Raw genomic sequence first — 16,534 nt, 5'->3', positions numbered from 1 at the left:
CTAAATAAGCTCACACGCTTTCGCTACTATACCAATGCATATATCGCACGATTTCGACTGTAAGCCGGAGCACGGGTGCTAACTCGTGCATAACGATAATCCATAATGTAAGCTCAAATCATGGAACCAAGGACGCCAGCGACATCGAAGACAATGAGGATTTGCTTTGCGCATTTTGCGACTTCACAAAACGGAGACCCCCGTTAGAAGGACGTAAGACCTTATGCTGCTTGTCCGGTGACATTTAAACCGGCGATTTTCGGTAGCGAAAGTAAACGCCGTTCAGAAACGCAGAAGTACGCAATGAAAGAGCCCATTTAAGTCGGCTTTTCAACGACCGCTGGTAAAGTATTTTTCTTTTGTTTTTGAATACGGACACATTTCTTCAATTGAAATTTAACTGATTTCTTTCTTTTCGCCATCACATGTGAAAAAAAAAAAGAAAAGAAGCCGCGGTGCGCGATATACAAGCATCGTGCGCAAACGAAGCGCGGCGTCTGGGTCCGATTTGATTACCAGCTGCCAAAATAGAGAAAAGATAGAAGATAGTAGAGATAAGATAGATAAAAGAGATAAAATTGAATCCGCGAAACTGTCAAAATTGATTAACAAGACGAAAATAAGTGATATTCGAAACTATAACGTGAGAAAGACTGAAGAAGCCGTAAAAAATAGATGCAGCCTTAAATCAGTGAGAAGTAAACTTGGCATAGGACAAACCAAGATGTATGCACTGAAAGATAAAAAGGGTAATATCATCAGCAATCTCGAAGATATAGTAAAAGAAGCGGAAGAATTGTATACTGACCTGTACAATATCCAGAGGAGTCAGGATACCTGCACTAGAAACATTATGAACAGGGTACAGAAACTCCTCATATAACCAGCGATGAGGTCAGAAGGGCCTTGCAAGAAATGAAACGAGGAAGAGCGGCAGGAGAAGATGGAATAACAGTCGATTTAATCAAGGATGGAGGAGACATAATGCTTGCAGAACTGGCGGCTCTTTATACAAGGTGTCTATTGACTGCAAGGGTCCCAGAAAACTGGAAAAATGCAAACATTAAACTAATCCATAAAAAGGGAGACGTTATAGAATTGAAAAATTATACGACCATTAGCTTACTCCCAGTATTACATAAAATATTTACCGAAATAATCTCCAATAGAATAAGGGCAACACTGGACTTTAGTCAACCAAGGGAACAGGCTGGCTTCAGGAAGGGATACTCTACAATGAATCACATCCATGTCATTAATCAGGTTATCGAGAAATCCGGAGAGTACAATAAGCCTCTCTATATGGCATTCAGATTTTAAAAAAAGGTATTTGATTCAGTAGAGATAACAGCAGTCATAGAGGCATTACGTAATCAATGAGTGCAGACCGCTTACGTAAATACCTTGGAAAACATCTGCAGAGGTTCCACAGCTACCTTAATTCTACACAAGAAAAGCAAGAAAATACCTATAAAGAAAGGGGTCAGAGAGGGAGACACAATCTATACAATGCTATTCACTGCGTGATTGGAAGAAGTATTCAAGCTATTAAACTGGGAAGGCTTAGGAGTAAGGATCGACCGCGAATATCTAAGGAACCTTCGGTTTGCCGATGACATTGTTCTATTCAGCAACAACGCAGACGAATTACAACAAAGGACTGAGGTCCTTAACAGAGAGAATGTGAGAGTGGGGTTGAAGTTAAATATGCAGAAGACAAAGATAATGATAAATAGATTGGCAAGGGAACAAGAGTTCAGGATCACCAGTCAGCCTCTAGAGTCTGTGAAGGAGTACGTTTACCTAGGTCAATTAATCACAGGGAACCCTGATCATGAGAAGGAAACTCACAGAAGAATAAAAATGGGTTGGATCGCATACGGCAGACATTGTCAGCTCCTGACTGGAAGCTTACCATTATCATTGAAAAGGAAGGTGTACAATGAGTGCATTTTACCACTGCTGACATATGGGGCAGAGACTTGGTGACTGACAAAGAAGTTTGAGACCAAGGACCGCGCAAAGAGCGATGGAACAAACATTGCTAGGCACAACGTTAAGAAACAGAAAGAGAGCGGTTTGGATCACAGAGCAAGCAGAGCCGATATTCCAATTGACATTATGAGAAAAAAAAATGGAGTTGGGCAGGTCATGTAATGCGCCGGTTAGATAACTGTTGGACCATTAGGGTTACAGAATGTGTACTAAGAGAAGGGAAACGCAGTCGAGGAAGGCAGAAGACAAGGTGCAGCGATGAAATTAGGAAATTCGCGGGCGCTAGTTGGAATCGGTTGGCGCAGGACTGGGGGAATTGGAAATCGCTGCGGAAGGCCTTCGTCCTGCAGTGGAAATAAAACATGATGATGATGATGAAAATGAAACTGCGTCAAAGAAACTTCTGAACAGCTGGGGAAAAAAAGAAAAGATTTTGGCCCTTTTCTTACCCCACACGATAATGTATACTGCCGTCATCGGAACGCACCGTCCAATCAAAAGCGCCTTTACAAAAGTAAGTCTAACAATATTTTCGTAACTCGTTGGACTTCAACATTCTTCAGAACGTTCCGAACTTACAAAGGGAGAGCGGAAGGAAAGGATCGACCACCTTGTTGGTCATCTGATCAACTGCATTTCTGGCTCTCACCTATGCTACTTGCGCTACCTCCAATTAGACATCGTTTTCAGTAACGGTTCACATGAGCGGGCATCATATCAAGCCATTCACCACAGTCAATAAGTATGCTGCGCTCTCAAACGACAGTCTAACGAATTTGGACAACCTGCAGAAAGTCCGCAAACGATCTTCCGTGAACCATACAGAATGGGCTTAACCCACGGCCTGTGAACTATAACCACCTTGCACACTTTGTCGACTGCAGTGTATAAATTTTGTGCATACACTCGGAGTTGGCTGCGACTGGTAATGCTGCGCACCTACCAGGCGACACATGAAGAAGGTGTTCAAGTGGAGTACGCGAGTGGCATGACGCGTCCGCTCAGTGCGCGTTGGACGTCATCTCTGCTCGAAACCACGTACATCGCCTCGGCTTCCCGTCGTCGCTATCTAAACGACGAAGCTCCTGCGTGTTCTGGTCGGGGTGTACTCGTGGAACCCATTAACACCGTTACAAACTACCCAACCCAACCAACTAACCAACCCGACTTAAACTGTCGCGCGCTTAAATGGCTCCGAAAACCGAATCAGCCTGCCAACCCAACAATATTGTCTCTGTACATGCCCCCGTAGGCAGCAGAGCTGCAAAATTGTCAGCCATCTTAGCATCATTTGTCATGTGGAAGAGCCACTAGTCGTGCTTGTAGGAACCAGGCCAACGGGTGCCGAAAGAATAATTACAGCTGTTTACTTTCCGTTGCTGCTAATATAATGAGGCTAAGATAATACTTCTCCGCACACATTAACTTCCCGTCCTTCAAAACAGTATTTGGCGAGGATGGACTGCATAGCACACTACCAAGTGTCGCAGCAGCAATATCGACTTTTCCTGGCAACAGATGGCGCAACTACCGTCTGCTGCAATGTTTTCGTTGGTTACGTTATCATGTTGCCGACGGCATACCTTGGCTAATTTTAAACGTAACACGTAAACACCGGAACCAGCTGTAAATTTATTTTTTGAAGCTAAACATTTTGATAGCGTTGCCTGTCTAATTAAATGATTAATCTTACAGAAAGCATGATTGCGGTATTCTCTTCAGTGCAGCGTAGCCGGTGTGGCTGCTGAGTTGCCTTTCCCTGATGAACGTCACGTCAGGCTATGATGAGAGCACACCCTCGTAGCTGCAGCAGTCCGAATAAATGAGTAACCGTGTCAGAGACTATCATCTCGAACGTTTGATTTGAAAAAAAAAGAAGGAAAAGAAAGATAAAGAGAAATATAGCGCAGCTATTACATTTTGACCACGCTGCACCAAACTGCAAAACAAGTCGCGAGGCCTTGCAAATAGCGAAAGCGAACATAAGGGCGAAAGAAAGCACAGGACAGCTTCGCGAGATGAACCATGGAAGCCAGACGGCCAGCGCCTGGTGCCTACACTAACGCCGCCTGCCGCCGGTTCCAAGTCTCAAACGCCAAAATGCGTCAAACCAGCAGCGCAGTGTGCGGCGAGCGTATGTTCTATAGTGAGTGCAGTGCATAATACCGCGCGCAGAAAAGCTGCTGAATGTCGAAAGCATGTAGTTGCTGCGAGCTAACGTTGAAGTGAAAGGCGAATGACCGTGACGACGTAGTTATATAGGAGTCTTGTACGTGATGCGAAGCGAACGAAGCAGCCGAGCAGACGCGTTTTCTTGACATGTATACCGACTATAAACTTGTGCAGTGCTCGGTGCTGACTTCGGCGACACAAGTTCAGAGCTCCATTATTCGAGATCAAAGTTACAGGCTGACAAAACAAAACAAGAACAAATGAAAAAGAAAGGACGCACGTGTTATTGTTGGTACTCTGAATCTTCCGCTGCAGCGAAGGCTGGGCGCAAAGAAACACGTACCTCAATGTCCAGCATCGTCCAGCTCCCTTACATTGGGTTTCACAAGCGACCTTCTTCGGCGTGGCTGAGCAATGGAGAACATGCGACTCGTTAAAAGAAGCAATAAAAAAAGAATTCCATTTACTGGCAACGACCCCGAGAAGCGTAGATTGAGAAGAAATACTCCAAGCGCAATCACTTCGTCTTTTTTTTTTTTTTTTTTTAGAAAGGCGTTCCCTTTGTGCTCAAGGCTCCCGAAAATACGCTGAAAGCAGGGACACTTACACGCCCGGAGAGAGAAATGACGGAAGGGCACGACGTGAGTGCATTTTGTGATCTCGCCAGCGATAACGGCAAGACCCACACCAGCATGGAACATCGTCCTTGGCGAGTGATTAGAGTTTAATTCTTTTTACTTATTCTACATAAGCTTCCCGAAGGCATGCGCGCGCGTATAGAGTCCGGCGACGTGAGTGCCAGCATTCACCTCGACGTCGCCGCTATTTACTTTCCGTGCACAAAGCTTCCCGGAGAACGACCCCGATCACTGTGGAAGAGCGCGTGCATCTGTGTTGAGGCCGGCGAGTTTCGTCACCGCCGGGCTGCTTTCGACATGCGTCCTGCGCCAACCTTTTTACTCCCCTGATCTCTCTTTTCAGAAAAGCTACTCAATTATCTAGCGCATTACAGGCTCGGGGGCTCTATTTTCCTGGGTAGAATAGGGCAGCGCTTGCGCTTTGCTGAAGAAACTCCCCAATTTCTCTAAACTTCTACGGTGGCGTAATCTCCAAAAGGTCTTTTCTCCAACAACTTGCATCTGCCGGTTACGTTTTTTAGGTTTTATATTCCCTTCTGTTTCTTTTGTTTATAAATAAATATAATGTTTTAAAAAAACACACATTTTACGTAGGAACGTCCAAAACAAAACAGAAAGGGGAAGTGACCCGAACGAAAGAGAAGTATCGATCAAAAAGCGAAAGTCTTATGTATAGTCCTGGCCTTAGTCCATTACGGAAAACAAGTGCAATCGTTTTTATGGGGCCCTTACCGGTAATATACCATGCAGTTATAACGAAATCGGGGTGGTTCGCGGTTCGGCGTTTCCAAGGCCTACGTCATGTGCGAGAGGACACTAGGTACATTCAAAATCAAAACAAAACAAAAATTTGGAAACGGGGATGGGAGAACAACACGGTCCTCTTGAGGTGCATTCATGGCCTTTTAAGATGTTTTCAATCAACAGGGCGTGTTGAGACTCGCAGGAGAAAAAAAATGTGGAAGACATTCGTTTAACGTGCATCTCGGCAATGTGTATTTAAGCTTCAGCCGAGGGGAGGCTTAAGGGTCCGCCGCGAGATGCGCTAACTGCGATGCGGGCAATGTTATTTTCCTTCCTAACGCGACGTTGGTTTACGCGACTAATATCACAACCGCCACCACTGAATGGTCTCTCTCTTTATCTCTCTGTGGATTATAAGACCTCCACCTCCGAGCCTGTCCATCACTTGCCGTTCACTGACGTCGGTTATTTCTTCCAAGTATTTTTTCTTTCTTTTGAGTCACCCCTTCTCATTTCTACATATTAATATCTGCCACCTCTAACTCAGCTTGGCATGCCGTCCATATTACTTTTCGTATTACCTGGCCTTTTCCTTTCAGCTGCCTGGCGCATTCTCTCACTCTCGATCTCCCCCTCCACTTCACCCCATACCTATAGCTAGGCCGAAGTGCGCCTCAATCCCCTCTCCTTCTAGCTAGCCATGCCTAGCTAGGCCGAAATGCGGTCCATATAATAAAGACTTAACTCACTCACGTTGTCACGCGCCTCGCTCCCTCTCTGCGGGCTAGTCGAACGATCAACATCATCGACGCACACATTCCGCTCACCCTGCTCTACGCGGCGGGCCTTGCCAGGGGGCGTGGCCCCGCCTGCGTCCCGCGCGGGTCGTTTAGCGGTGTCAGTCTGGCCCCCGGATTCTTCACGCCTTCGTTCGCGCGGGTTCGGTGCTGTGGCGACGGCTGCGCTACCTCCTCCCTCCGCCTCGTCGTCACCTCCTTCCTCGGCGTCCTCTTCCTCGTCATCATCCTCGTCGTCGTCGTTTTCGGGAGTCGATGGCCGGTGATAGGAGCCCAGCTTGTACCTGCGTGCACACAAAGGACGAAGCAGGTGCAGTAGTGAGCAAGAAGTTCGTGCGCGGCATCTCCCCGAAGGCCGACATCATCAAAGCGATGAGGTGGCCGGTAAGCGGCGAATGACGGGAGAAATCGCTAGACCGCAGCACGGTCATTCTGCCTGGTCATCCTCGCAACCTTGTTGTTGCAGAATAAACTCAATTCAACAGCATCTAATGTAGCCTGAAAATCACTGACTCACGGCACAGAACTGAAGTGCGTGAAGCGACTACACCCTTAAAAAACGAGAAGAGGGCCCGATTTTTATTAATCATATCGTAAGAAGCCAACAAACACTGACACCAAGGACAACATAGGGGAAATTACTTACGCGAAATGCGAAGTATGTGGGATCGTTTTCACCTGCGGCAAGTTGTCTTTTTCATCGACTTTCATTTCCATTTATTTATCGTTTCTTTATTTCATTCATTAAGCACAATGAATTTCCCCTATGTTGTCCTTGGTGTCAGGGTTTGTTGGCTTCTTACGACACACCCTTAAAAGAAGCTTTTACGATCTCTGAACCTAAATCTCTGAGCACGTTCCTGTATTCAACACTCTGCGCTCGTTACTTTCCTGCCAAGGAAACGCTATGTCCCGCTGATACCCAGATATGCCGTTCGCGACCTGGAAGTGGAGGGAGCGCAGCGTTAAAGAAAATAAAATCACAGAAGATCGTTATTGTTGGGAGACAAATCCAAAACGGTGCAATTTTTTTTTCTTGGAATGTACGTTCTGCTTGTCCGCTTGTGTAAAGGTGTGCGCAGCCAGAGGTCGGCAAACTCACGTGACTCGACTCCCTCAGACTTACTCAGACAGAGACCGATCCGTTAGTTCTGGTGAGCTCGAGTGGCCCCTGGGGGGTGTGACTCTGGGCGTGAGTGAGTCCGGCTGAGCAGAATTTTGGTGGGTCTGAGACCCGAGTAAGCCCTAAGCACAAAAATTTGGAGGATGCTTAAGCTTCGCCTTTAAGTGTGGAACGCGATAGCATTCAAAGACACCTGACTACGTCTCACGCTTTCCGGCAACTGCAACCGTAATGTTTACCGAGAAACGCTGGCAGCGAACGCTATGGACAAAGGCCTACACACATCTCATAACATCAGTTCAGAATTATGCAAGGTGTCTCTGTCATATCGTCATTGTACATAACCATTGTGTACACTGTATATATTGAACATCATTTTATACATCTGACAATTTACGTTTAAGTGTGTTTTTCCGCGGGTTTTTGTTATACGCTAATGAATGAGGACTGCAACCGTAATGTTTACCGGTAAACCCTGGCAGCGAACGCTATGGACGAAGGCGAGCTCTCTGGTAGAAACGCGGCCCCTTCCGCAAGCCGTGGATGCGCGGAGGCGAGTGCCATCGGGATGGTGTTGCAAGGAACCAGGCGCGCCGCTCTATGAATGATAGAAACGCTGGCAAAAGGGGTCTGTGTTAAAGTTTCCGAGTAACGTCATTATGTTTTCTCGTATATTCAAACTACAAACCGACGCTACCGTGTCTCTAGGTTGTGGGTAAGTCGTTCTTTGCGATTTTCATGACGTATTTTACTTCGAGAAAGTCGATTCAGCAGTGTCCTTGCGCTACACGGAGGCTCTGCGTGGTTGGGTGTGCGCGGTTCGGAATGATTGACCGCTCTCAAGACGGTAGACGCTCGTCGAGGGACGCGACGCAGGATTTTCCGCGACACGGGGCCCTTAAGAGGAAGGTTTAGCTCGGGCCAAACTCCAACGCGGCCTACTGAAATACATGTAAAACGCAGAAACGCTTTTCTTAGATAACCCCTGGACCGAGTTTAATGAAATGCGTTACATTTGAGAGAGAAAGTTAAATTCTAGTGACTGTTGGCAGCGGAATTTCGATTTAGTGCCTGAATATTGTTTTAAAGATTTTCGAAAATTCGAAAGTACGAAAAAAGAAAGGAAGGAGCACGAAGTTTACACATTAATAGCTCTCCATCAAAAACAGATATCGCTGTTCTGTAAACGGCATCCATTAGACCATTCAAAGTAGACAAATTCGATATGTCAATTTGCATCTTACGTGAATTCCTTACGTGTTGTACAAGAGTTCTGCAAAAGCTATATTTCCGTGTTACTAAATTTCTTGAGATTCATGTGCAACGTATCAATTTTGTCCGCTTTATATGCACCATTAGATCCAACTCACAGAATTGTGATCTCATTTTTCATTGCTGAGTTACGGGGTTGTAAGCTTGATAGTTTCGTTTTCTGGAAATTTGCGATTTTTGGCAATTTTTAATGAAACATTAACGACCTAAATCGAAAATTCGAAACCAGCAGTCACTAGATTTTAAGTTCTATTAAATGCAACAAAAATCGTCAAATTTGCAATGGTTCGACAAACGGAAATACGTTTGGGGCCGACTTGCGCTCAACTGCACGGCCTTCCACACACCTTCTGCACGCGTGCGAACGTGTGGTAAACAGCACACGGGACGTATTCTAGGACGATCACTTACTATGGCCATCGCGCGACGTAGTGTTCAGCCAGCCAATCGGCTCATCCGGTTTTGCCCAACCAACCAATAAGCGCGCACTGAAAGTGATGACGCCGAAAGCGATCGTCCGAGAATACGTCTCCAAGTCGCACTGAGACCGGTGCATGAATTTCGGTTTACACTGGGTCCGCACGAGCAGTGTAAACCGGAATTTGTGCAGCTGTGTGCTACATATGCAGTTTTCTGCACGTCCGCACGAGTGCGGAAGGCGCGCGGGAGACGTGCGGAAGGCCATTCGGAAGGTTGTGCGGAAGGCTGTGCGGACTGAGAGTAAGTCGTCCCTTACGGTGAACCTAAAGCTTTTTTGTGACCAAGGAGGTACCTGCGCATGTATTTCGGAGGGCACAGCAAGCAATACCGAATGGAACCAAGACGACCTCAAGCGCATCGCAAAATTGTTGCTTCAGAGAAGATGGCGCCATTATTTGAACAGCAAGCCACCAAGCAAGGTGGCGCTGCCGTTTTGAGAGCCTGTTCCGGTTAAGGTAAACGAGTCCAGAACCTAAGTAACTGCTGAGGCCTGCGGCATTTAGCCGCCGTCACCTTGCTGCTGTCGTCGCAGGCCACTGCTCGCCTTACGCAAATGTGCCGGTCCGTCTGGCAACGCTTTGCAGAAACCTCAACAATACTGCAGAAGGACATGTTACTTAATGACAAAATGTACTGCAAGGCCCCAACCTCACAGAGACACACTCAACACGTCACAGGCGCCTCTGACGTGTTCCGTGTGTCTCTGTGGTCGTGCCCTTGCGCTACGTTATTTCATTAACTAAACGATGTTGGATAGCCATACCTGCAAAATGTTTTGCATAACGTTTATTCTCACAGTGCGTGGGATCTGCATAGTTTTCGTTTGTTCCTCTGCACTATTAGAGGCAGGCCTAGGCTTAGGAAAGCGGATTAAAATGTATCAAGGAACACGTACTGAAGCACACCAACGGTCAGCCAGGAATTGCGCCCAAAGTAAGAAAGTCTTCAGTGCATATTCAATTTACGTCCGAATCGCAAACATCGGAGGCGATCCATTACAAACCTAAAAGAGCGGAACCAGAGCCCTGTAACTTACGAAGCCTGTCTGAAACCATACAGCAGAGGGGCATCTCACGAGTTCAAAGAAGGAGGAGACACTTGAGACACTGCAGTTGTTACAAGTACTTTCGCTTCCTTCTTCTGCTTCTTCTTGTGGCATTGTAGGGTGAAACTAAATATCCTATACGACTGCTTCGAGATCAAAACGAACGCCCGTACGCGCGGCTCTTTCGCAGAATGAAGCAGTTGCTTCCTCTCAAGCCACTTAATTCAGTTGTTTCTTTTACCCTCCGTCTATACGTGTGTATGTGTGTTTGAAGTAACAGTAACATAACACCGCGACTATTCCATCGTCCGTATTTCCAAGATGGGCACGCGGCTATTGCCGTTTCGCAATAAAAGAAACCCACGAAGTAGCGCGAGCAGGTCGACGCAAACAGGTATTCTATAGGACACGACACCCAAATACCTCGAGCGAAGCCGAGAGCTACGCATGCGTTCCAGAACCAAATAGACTGGTATACGGCAGCGAAATGAACCGCAGGGCAAGTTATTTGTCAAGCGTATGGCTGATTCAGGCACTTCGCTCTGTCGACTATTGGCGAACGTCTGTTTGATAAACTATCGAAGCTTTGCGGATCTATATCGCCGTATAACGAGGCCAAGAAGACGTCAACTTTCAGCCCCACTAGCACAGAGGCTATGAGCCGACACGTGTTCGCATTATATTGCTCAGTGCGAGAAAAATGGCGAACAAACATAAAGGCGGAAGGGCTTTAAAAAATGCAGCTTTCTGCAAAAAAAAAAAAGAGAGAAGGAAAAGTAACCGACGTTCCCAAAGTAAATCCGCGAGTGTGCGGTAGAAAGGCGAAACTTCCAGTGCCACCCGACCTCCGTCTAGAATTCAATCACAGAGAAACCAGTTCCGGTGAACACGCGCGCGCAAGAACGCTGAATTTCGCCAGTCGACATCGCCGAGCTATATATGTACCAGAGTCCTCGAGCGAGTGCTCCGATTTCTGCAATAACAATCTTCCAGTGAACATAAGCACTATCCGCACCCAAATAAAGGCGGTAATTATCAGATGCAGCTATTACGAGAATCGAGTTCAGTCTGCGCTAATTCCACGCTTCCGCACTCACGAGGCGTCGGTGGTTTCTAGCCACTTACTGCTTTCGTCCGCGGCATTTGAAGTTCGAAAAGGGCGTTCTTGTAGCTAAAATCTGCTAAAGAAAATAAGTAAAAGAAAATCAGCAAACTCGCAAACATTCACCACCCGTCATATTTACATGAGAAACCCGACACGTAAAACGCGTACATAAAAACCTACCCGCGACATCTGACAAAGTAGTCCTCTGAAAACGCGGTACAGACATAATTTTCTCCCTCAACTTCGCTGAAGTCGGAGCCGTCATGGCGGAGCGTGGCGCAGTTAATCCTCTGACAAAGCTCACTCGAGACGACAAGAGGTATGCACGCGAGAGAAAGCCCGTACGACACTGAAAGCTGTCCTTTCGTCAGCCGATAGGCCCAAGTTATCCCCGCCAATTAAAAAAAGCAGCGAACGCGGCCTTGACAGGTAAAGAACACAAACATGCTGTCCCGTTTTTATACACTCTGTTCCTTCTTTCTTGACTATGTACAAAGAGACTTGTAGCAATGTACTTGTACTTCATTTATGTCAACCACTCATGACAGTCATGAAAGGCAGGAAGAAAAATTGTACGGTGAACATAGACGATGACTGCCACTGTAGGCAAACAGTCGGACGCTTCTAGAAAGCTATTTGCTTCATTAAAGAAACGATGCGCTTGAAGGTTTGCATTTGTTTCGGTGAGGATATTTCGGTAGCGTTTGTTGCTTCATTGTGTAATCTCGCTGACAAACAGAGACGTTAACCAGCAGACGTGGCGTCAGTATAAGTGGCTATTTACTCGTACGTAGAAACCGATCCATCGTTCCATATTGTCTCCAGTGGCGCGAGTGTCTGCGTAGAAGGCGACTGCCATTCTCCTCTACTGCCGCCGGAGCCCTCTTCGTCAGGCGCCACAGGTGGGGAGAAGAGGGTCGTGGGAGAAAAGCAGCACGGTCGTCCTTCCCGAGCGCTTCACCACGATACCTTTTAGACGTCGCCAAGACTCTCGCGCCGTAGCACGATCACCTCAAAGGAGCTCCAATAGTTCGGCGTTGAACGCGCCCCGAAAGTTGGTTGCGCCAAATACGCGCGCTCTTGGCATCGGCCCATTTTTACCGGCGATGAAAGTCCGACCACCACAAAAACGGGCGAAAGAGTCGAAGATTCGCTTTTCGCGTACAAACTGCAAAGCGTAGCGCTGGTGGGTTCAGGTTCATCTTTCTTCCACACCATGCCGCCGATGTGAGTGCGATTGCTCATCAAACGCCACTTCAGGTGCACACATCGGCCAGACTCGCACTAGCAAGGCGTGGATACTATGTATATAGCTTCGGTGAAGCCTGCGAGTTTGCTACGGTCCAGTATTGCGGTGCCATCCAGCCCACGGTAGGGGAATTTAAACTGTTGCCTCTGAGATTTCGGTTCACGCTTTTGGGCCTCCTTTCGCTTTTATTTTTGCCTTGCTTCTTCTCTTTTTTTTTTTTCGCGTGGTCGGGCATATCACAGACAAAGTGCTTCAGATGACGCGAACCAATGCAAACACTACGGATGTAAATATGGCCGCAAGTAAAACTGTGCGTAATCACTGATTACACACGTCGAAGGCACATACGAAACACGAAAGCTCCAGATAAGAAACATCATGAACCAATGTAAGCGCCAGGTATAACTTGCGCAAGTAAATAATAATAATAATAATAATAATAATAATAATAATAATAATAATAATAATAATAATAATAATAGGGTGTCTACCAAGTTTACATTTTCAAATTCCCTGTGTTTTCCAGGTTTTCCCTGAGTGCCTTTGCAAAATTGCCTGAGTGACACAGAACTTTGTTTTATGTCAAGAGGGGCTGGACGCCATGTCGCCCGATACTATCACTCTCTAGTAAGCACGTTAAAAAATAAAAAAAAACGATTTATCTGGTCTGAACAGTAAGGAGTAGTGTTTATTTTATTCAGTATAGAAAACTGAAGGGAGGGGTTAGTAAAATACACAGCGAATAAAATATCTTCGAAAAAAATTGTAAAACCCATTGCAAACGAGTGAAACATTTTCAAATACGAATAAAAAGGGATGCACACAGAATCGAATACTTTGGAAAATGAGCTAGTTCTATCAACTGATAGCAAGCTCATTGGTAATAAGCCCGAACTTTGTCACAAGTGAGATTCTCTCAGCAACTAGAAAGTCAACCTCAACTGTCCTGACATACTCTCAGCCCGTGCACAAAGCCTCAGTGTTGCTTTTCACTGCTTTAAAGAGTTTATTTTGGTTTGCATGAGGGTCACCTGCATCTCGGCGGCAGCTGACACTTTGCTTTTTGAACTCTAGCTCCTTCAAAGAAGAAGCGACACAGTTCTTTTCTTGATAATTCCTCAATGCGACGGTCCTATCGATTCTCGTCCTCCTTCCGCCGCACGTTCGCCCCATGGACCATTTCAAGCATCCTCTTAATCAGTTGCACCGTCGAAGTCAGATTTTTTGGACTCCCTAGGGGCCGCAAAAACGTCCGAAAGGATGAATGCATGTCTTTTACTGCCCTTAACGGCTCAAATCGCCACAGGCACGTTCGAAATAGCTCTGAAGGCCTGCCAGTACACTTATTAGGCATATCGGCGCTCGTACTGGGACATGAGACGGCGGGTGCACGCGTATATAATTAGGAAATACATTTGTCCAGTGACAATTGCCCCTTCCCCTGCTTGTTAAGCTTCACCGCATTACTTAACGTATGTTTCACCGCGTGTCATTGCTGTGCTGAGGCGAAGCTACCTTTCGGAAACCGGCATTATGCAACGCGGTGGGCTCCAATCCAATCGCAAATAAAGTTTTTTTTCCTCCTCCTCCTCCTCGTCGAAGTTAATCGCGAGGATTACAGAAACGGAGTCGGTGCCATTGCTGACAGCGGCGAATTCTTTCAATGCAAAACACGGCACCGAACGGCAAGAACCTTAATAGCGAAAGTCGAAGCCGCTGGGCCTGGCGTTGCCGCGGTGGTGGCTACGACTGCCAGCGCAGAGCGCCGGTTCGAGGCGGCGAGATAATCAGAACGGCGGCGTTGGTTTCGACTAATGACGGTTCGGACCTGCGGTTGGCGCAAAAAGTCCGGAAAATCGGATGGCGAAGAGTTCTTGCGTTCGAAATTTCAGACGTTCTTATACCTTGGCTCTACGTGGTTATGCCGCGAAGCCATCCGCATTATCAGGCATGTCCCAAAAATCGGGCGTCCGGAACATCCGTCGTTGACTGCACAGCGGCAACTCTTCCAGACGACGACAAGGCGTGAACGACAATTCGTTAAGATTCCTCTCTTTTATTCGAGCCAGCATTAGGGCGACTTTTGTTCCCTTTAAGTAAAATGAAAACTAATTTTCCCTGATTGAAGCAAAAATTCCACGAGTTTTCCCTGAGTATTTCCAGATTATTCGAAATCCCTGAGAATTCCCGGTTTTCCCGGTTAGTAGACACCGTGAATAATAATAATAATAATAATAATAATAAGAAGAAGAAGAAGAAGAAGAAGAAGAAGAAGAAGAAGGAGGAGGAGGAGGAGGAGGACTATTACTACTACAACAATCAGGTTGGAGGATTTCTAGCACATTTCCACCAGAGCCAACCGACCACCCAAAACCATATATTATGGAGATGCTCTGACAAGCTCACCCCCCCCCCCCCTACTTCCCCGAAAAAACTACTGCCAGTTCCCTCAGAGGAAGATTGGGAGGCCCTCTTAAGGACAAAAGTCAAGACCATCCAAGAAAATCGCAAGACCTGGGCTCTGCAGGCCGCCTCAACCGAGGCCACCTGGAAGTCTAGGCCTCTCAGGTCTTTCTGCCTGAAGTTTTGAATAAAGTTGCTTCCTCCTCCTGCCCCACTAGGCAGACGGCAAGTACATATTTTCGCGCTTTTTATGAGCTACTAAGTAGAGATTTCTCGAGAGCATTAGGCTGAACGAACGACAGTATTATGAGCGCAAGCAGCAAAATATTTGCAGCTTAATCTCCGTTACTGCAGTCACAGACGAATGTTATCGCACGAGCTAAGGACAAAGGGTAAAAATTCAGGCACTGCGCGGGGCGGGGCTTAGATTTCGTCCTTTATCGATCAATTTCAGACACGTGGAGCCACACGAGGAGCTTTTCAGAAAAACGAGACAAACATTTCTTTGTTTGTTTGTTTTCTTTCTTTTTACCCAGACATGGCAGCATGAAAGTATGAGGCGCATTGCGCTCACAGCGCGCGCGAAAATCTAGCTGGTACCTTGATTCCTATATGCAGGCGTCTACGCCGAAGTAAAAAGAGAGTAATGGCCACCTCCGTACTGTTTACTGAAAACTCTTCTGGGCGACCTGCAAGCGGTTCTGTACAAGAACAACAAAAGAAAATCGCAAATGCGGGATGCGAGTCGCTCCTCACACAAAGCAAGCTCTCGGAAGTAGCTTGAAGTGCGCGAGTGCACGCATGCACACACGCCTGCCTACACACGCACGCACGCACGCGCGCGTACTGAAAAGGAAACATAGAAACAGAAGAAACAATAGCTGAACAAACACATAATTCTACGCCGACGGGGCGCGACGTCAGAGCGTCAGCGCGTTTTGATCAAAGCTGTCAAATTCAGCAGTGCAAATGCTGTATGTTTCCGCAATCGCATAAACAGGACGCAGCAGCGCCTGTTTATGTGATGAATAAAATTTACGTGGTCGATAAATTTTCCGTACGTGGAATTATACTCTGTATCCTATATCTTTCAAACGGAGGGTGGCTGCACTGGGTGCAACAAGACTTCGTCTCTCTCTCTCTCTCTCTCTCTCTCTCTCTCTCTCTCTCTCTCTCTCTCTCTCTCTCTCTCTCTCTCTAAGTTCCCCATATTCTCAACAAATGTAAACTTGGTGTAACATAGCATTCCGTCGGGACACTGTGAAACAACGTAAAATGTCTATATAACGATTCCGTGAGCATGTGCTAAAGGAATTATTTCGCAAACGTTGCATTTTATGCACAAGCATTTCCCTTCTCACACATATTTGCCGCGGCATTTCACCCATTTTCGCTAAATGTGATCTTGGTAGCATTTCTATAGTTATGCCAGGGCAGCGGGCTAAATATTGCGTCACTCGTGAAATACACTACACTCAAGAAGCTCCGGACCACTTGCACACGTAATTTAC

At 46.6% G+C, this 16,534-nt stretch overlaps 1 protein-coding gene across 1 annotated transcript in view; it reads right to left on the bottom strand.

Moving 5' to 3' along the window:
* XRCC1 (DNA repair protein XRCC1) overlaps positions 1–16,534 on the bottom strand; it is a 100,611-nt gene that overhangs the window by 25,764 nt on the left and 58,313 nt on the right. Inside the window, exon 10 of the mRNA XM_075692823.1 lies at positions 6,377–6,630. Within this exon, the coding sequence (XP_075548938.1) occupies positions 6,377–6,630 (254 nt within the window). The remainder of the gene's footprint in view (positions 1–6,376; positions 6,631–16,534) is intronic.

This window comes from Dermacentor variabilis, chromosome 5 (genome assembly GCF_050947875.1).
Source record: "Dermacentor variabilis isolate Ectoservices chromosome 5, ASM5094787v1, whole genome shotgun sequence".
NCBI classification, from domain to species: Eukaryota; Metazoa; Arthropoda; class Arachnida; order Ixodida; family Ixodidae; genus Dermacentor; species Dermacentor variabilis.
The sequence above is the reverse complement of the archived record's forward strand: the minus strand, read 5'-3'. Positions and strand labels throughout refer to the sequence as shown.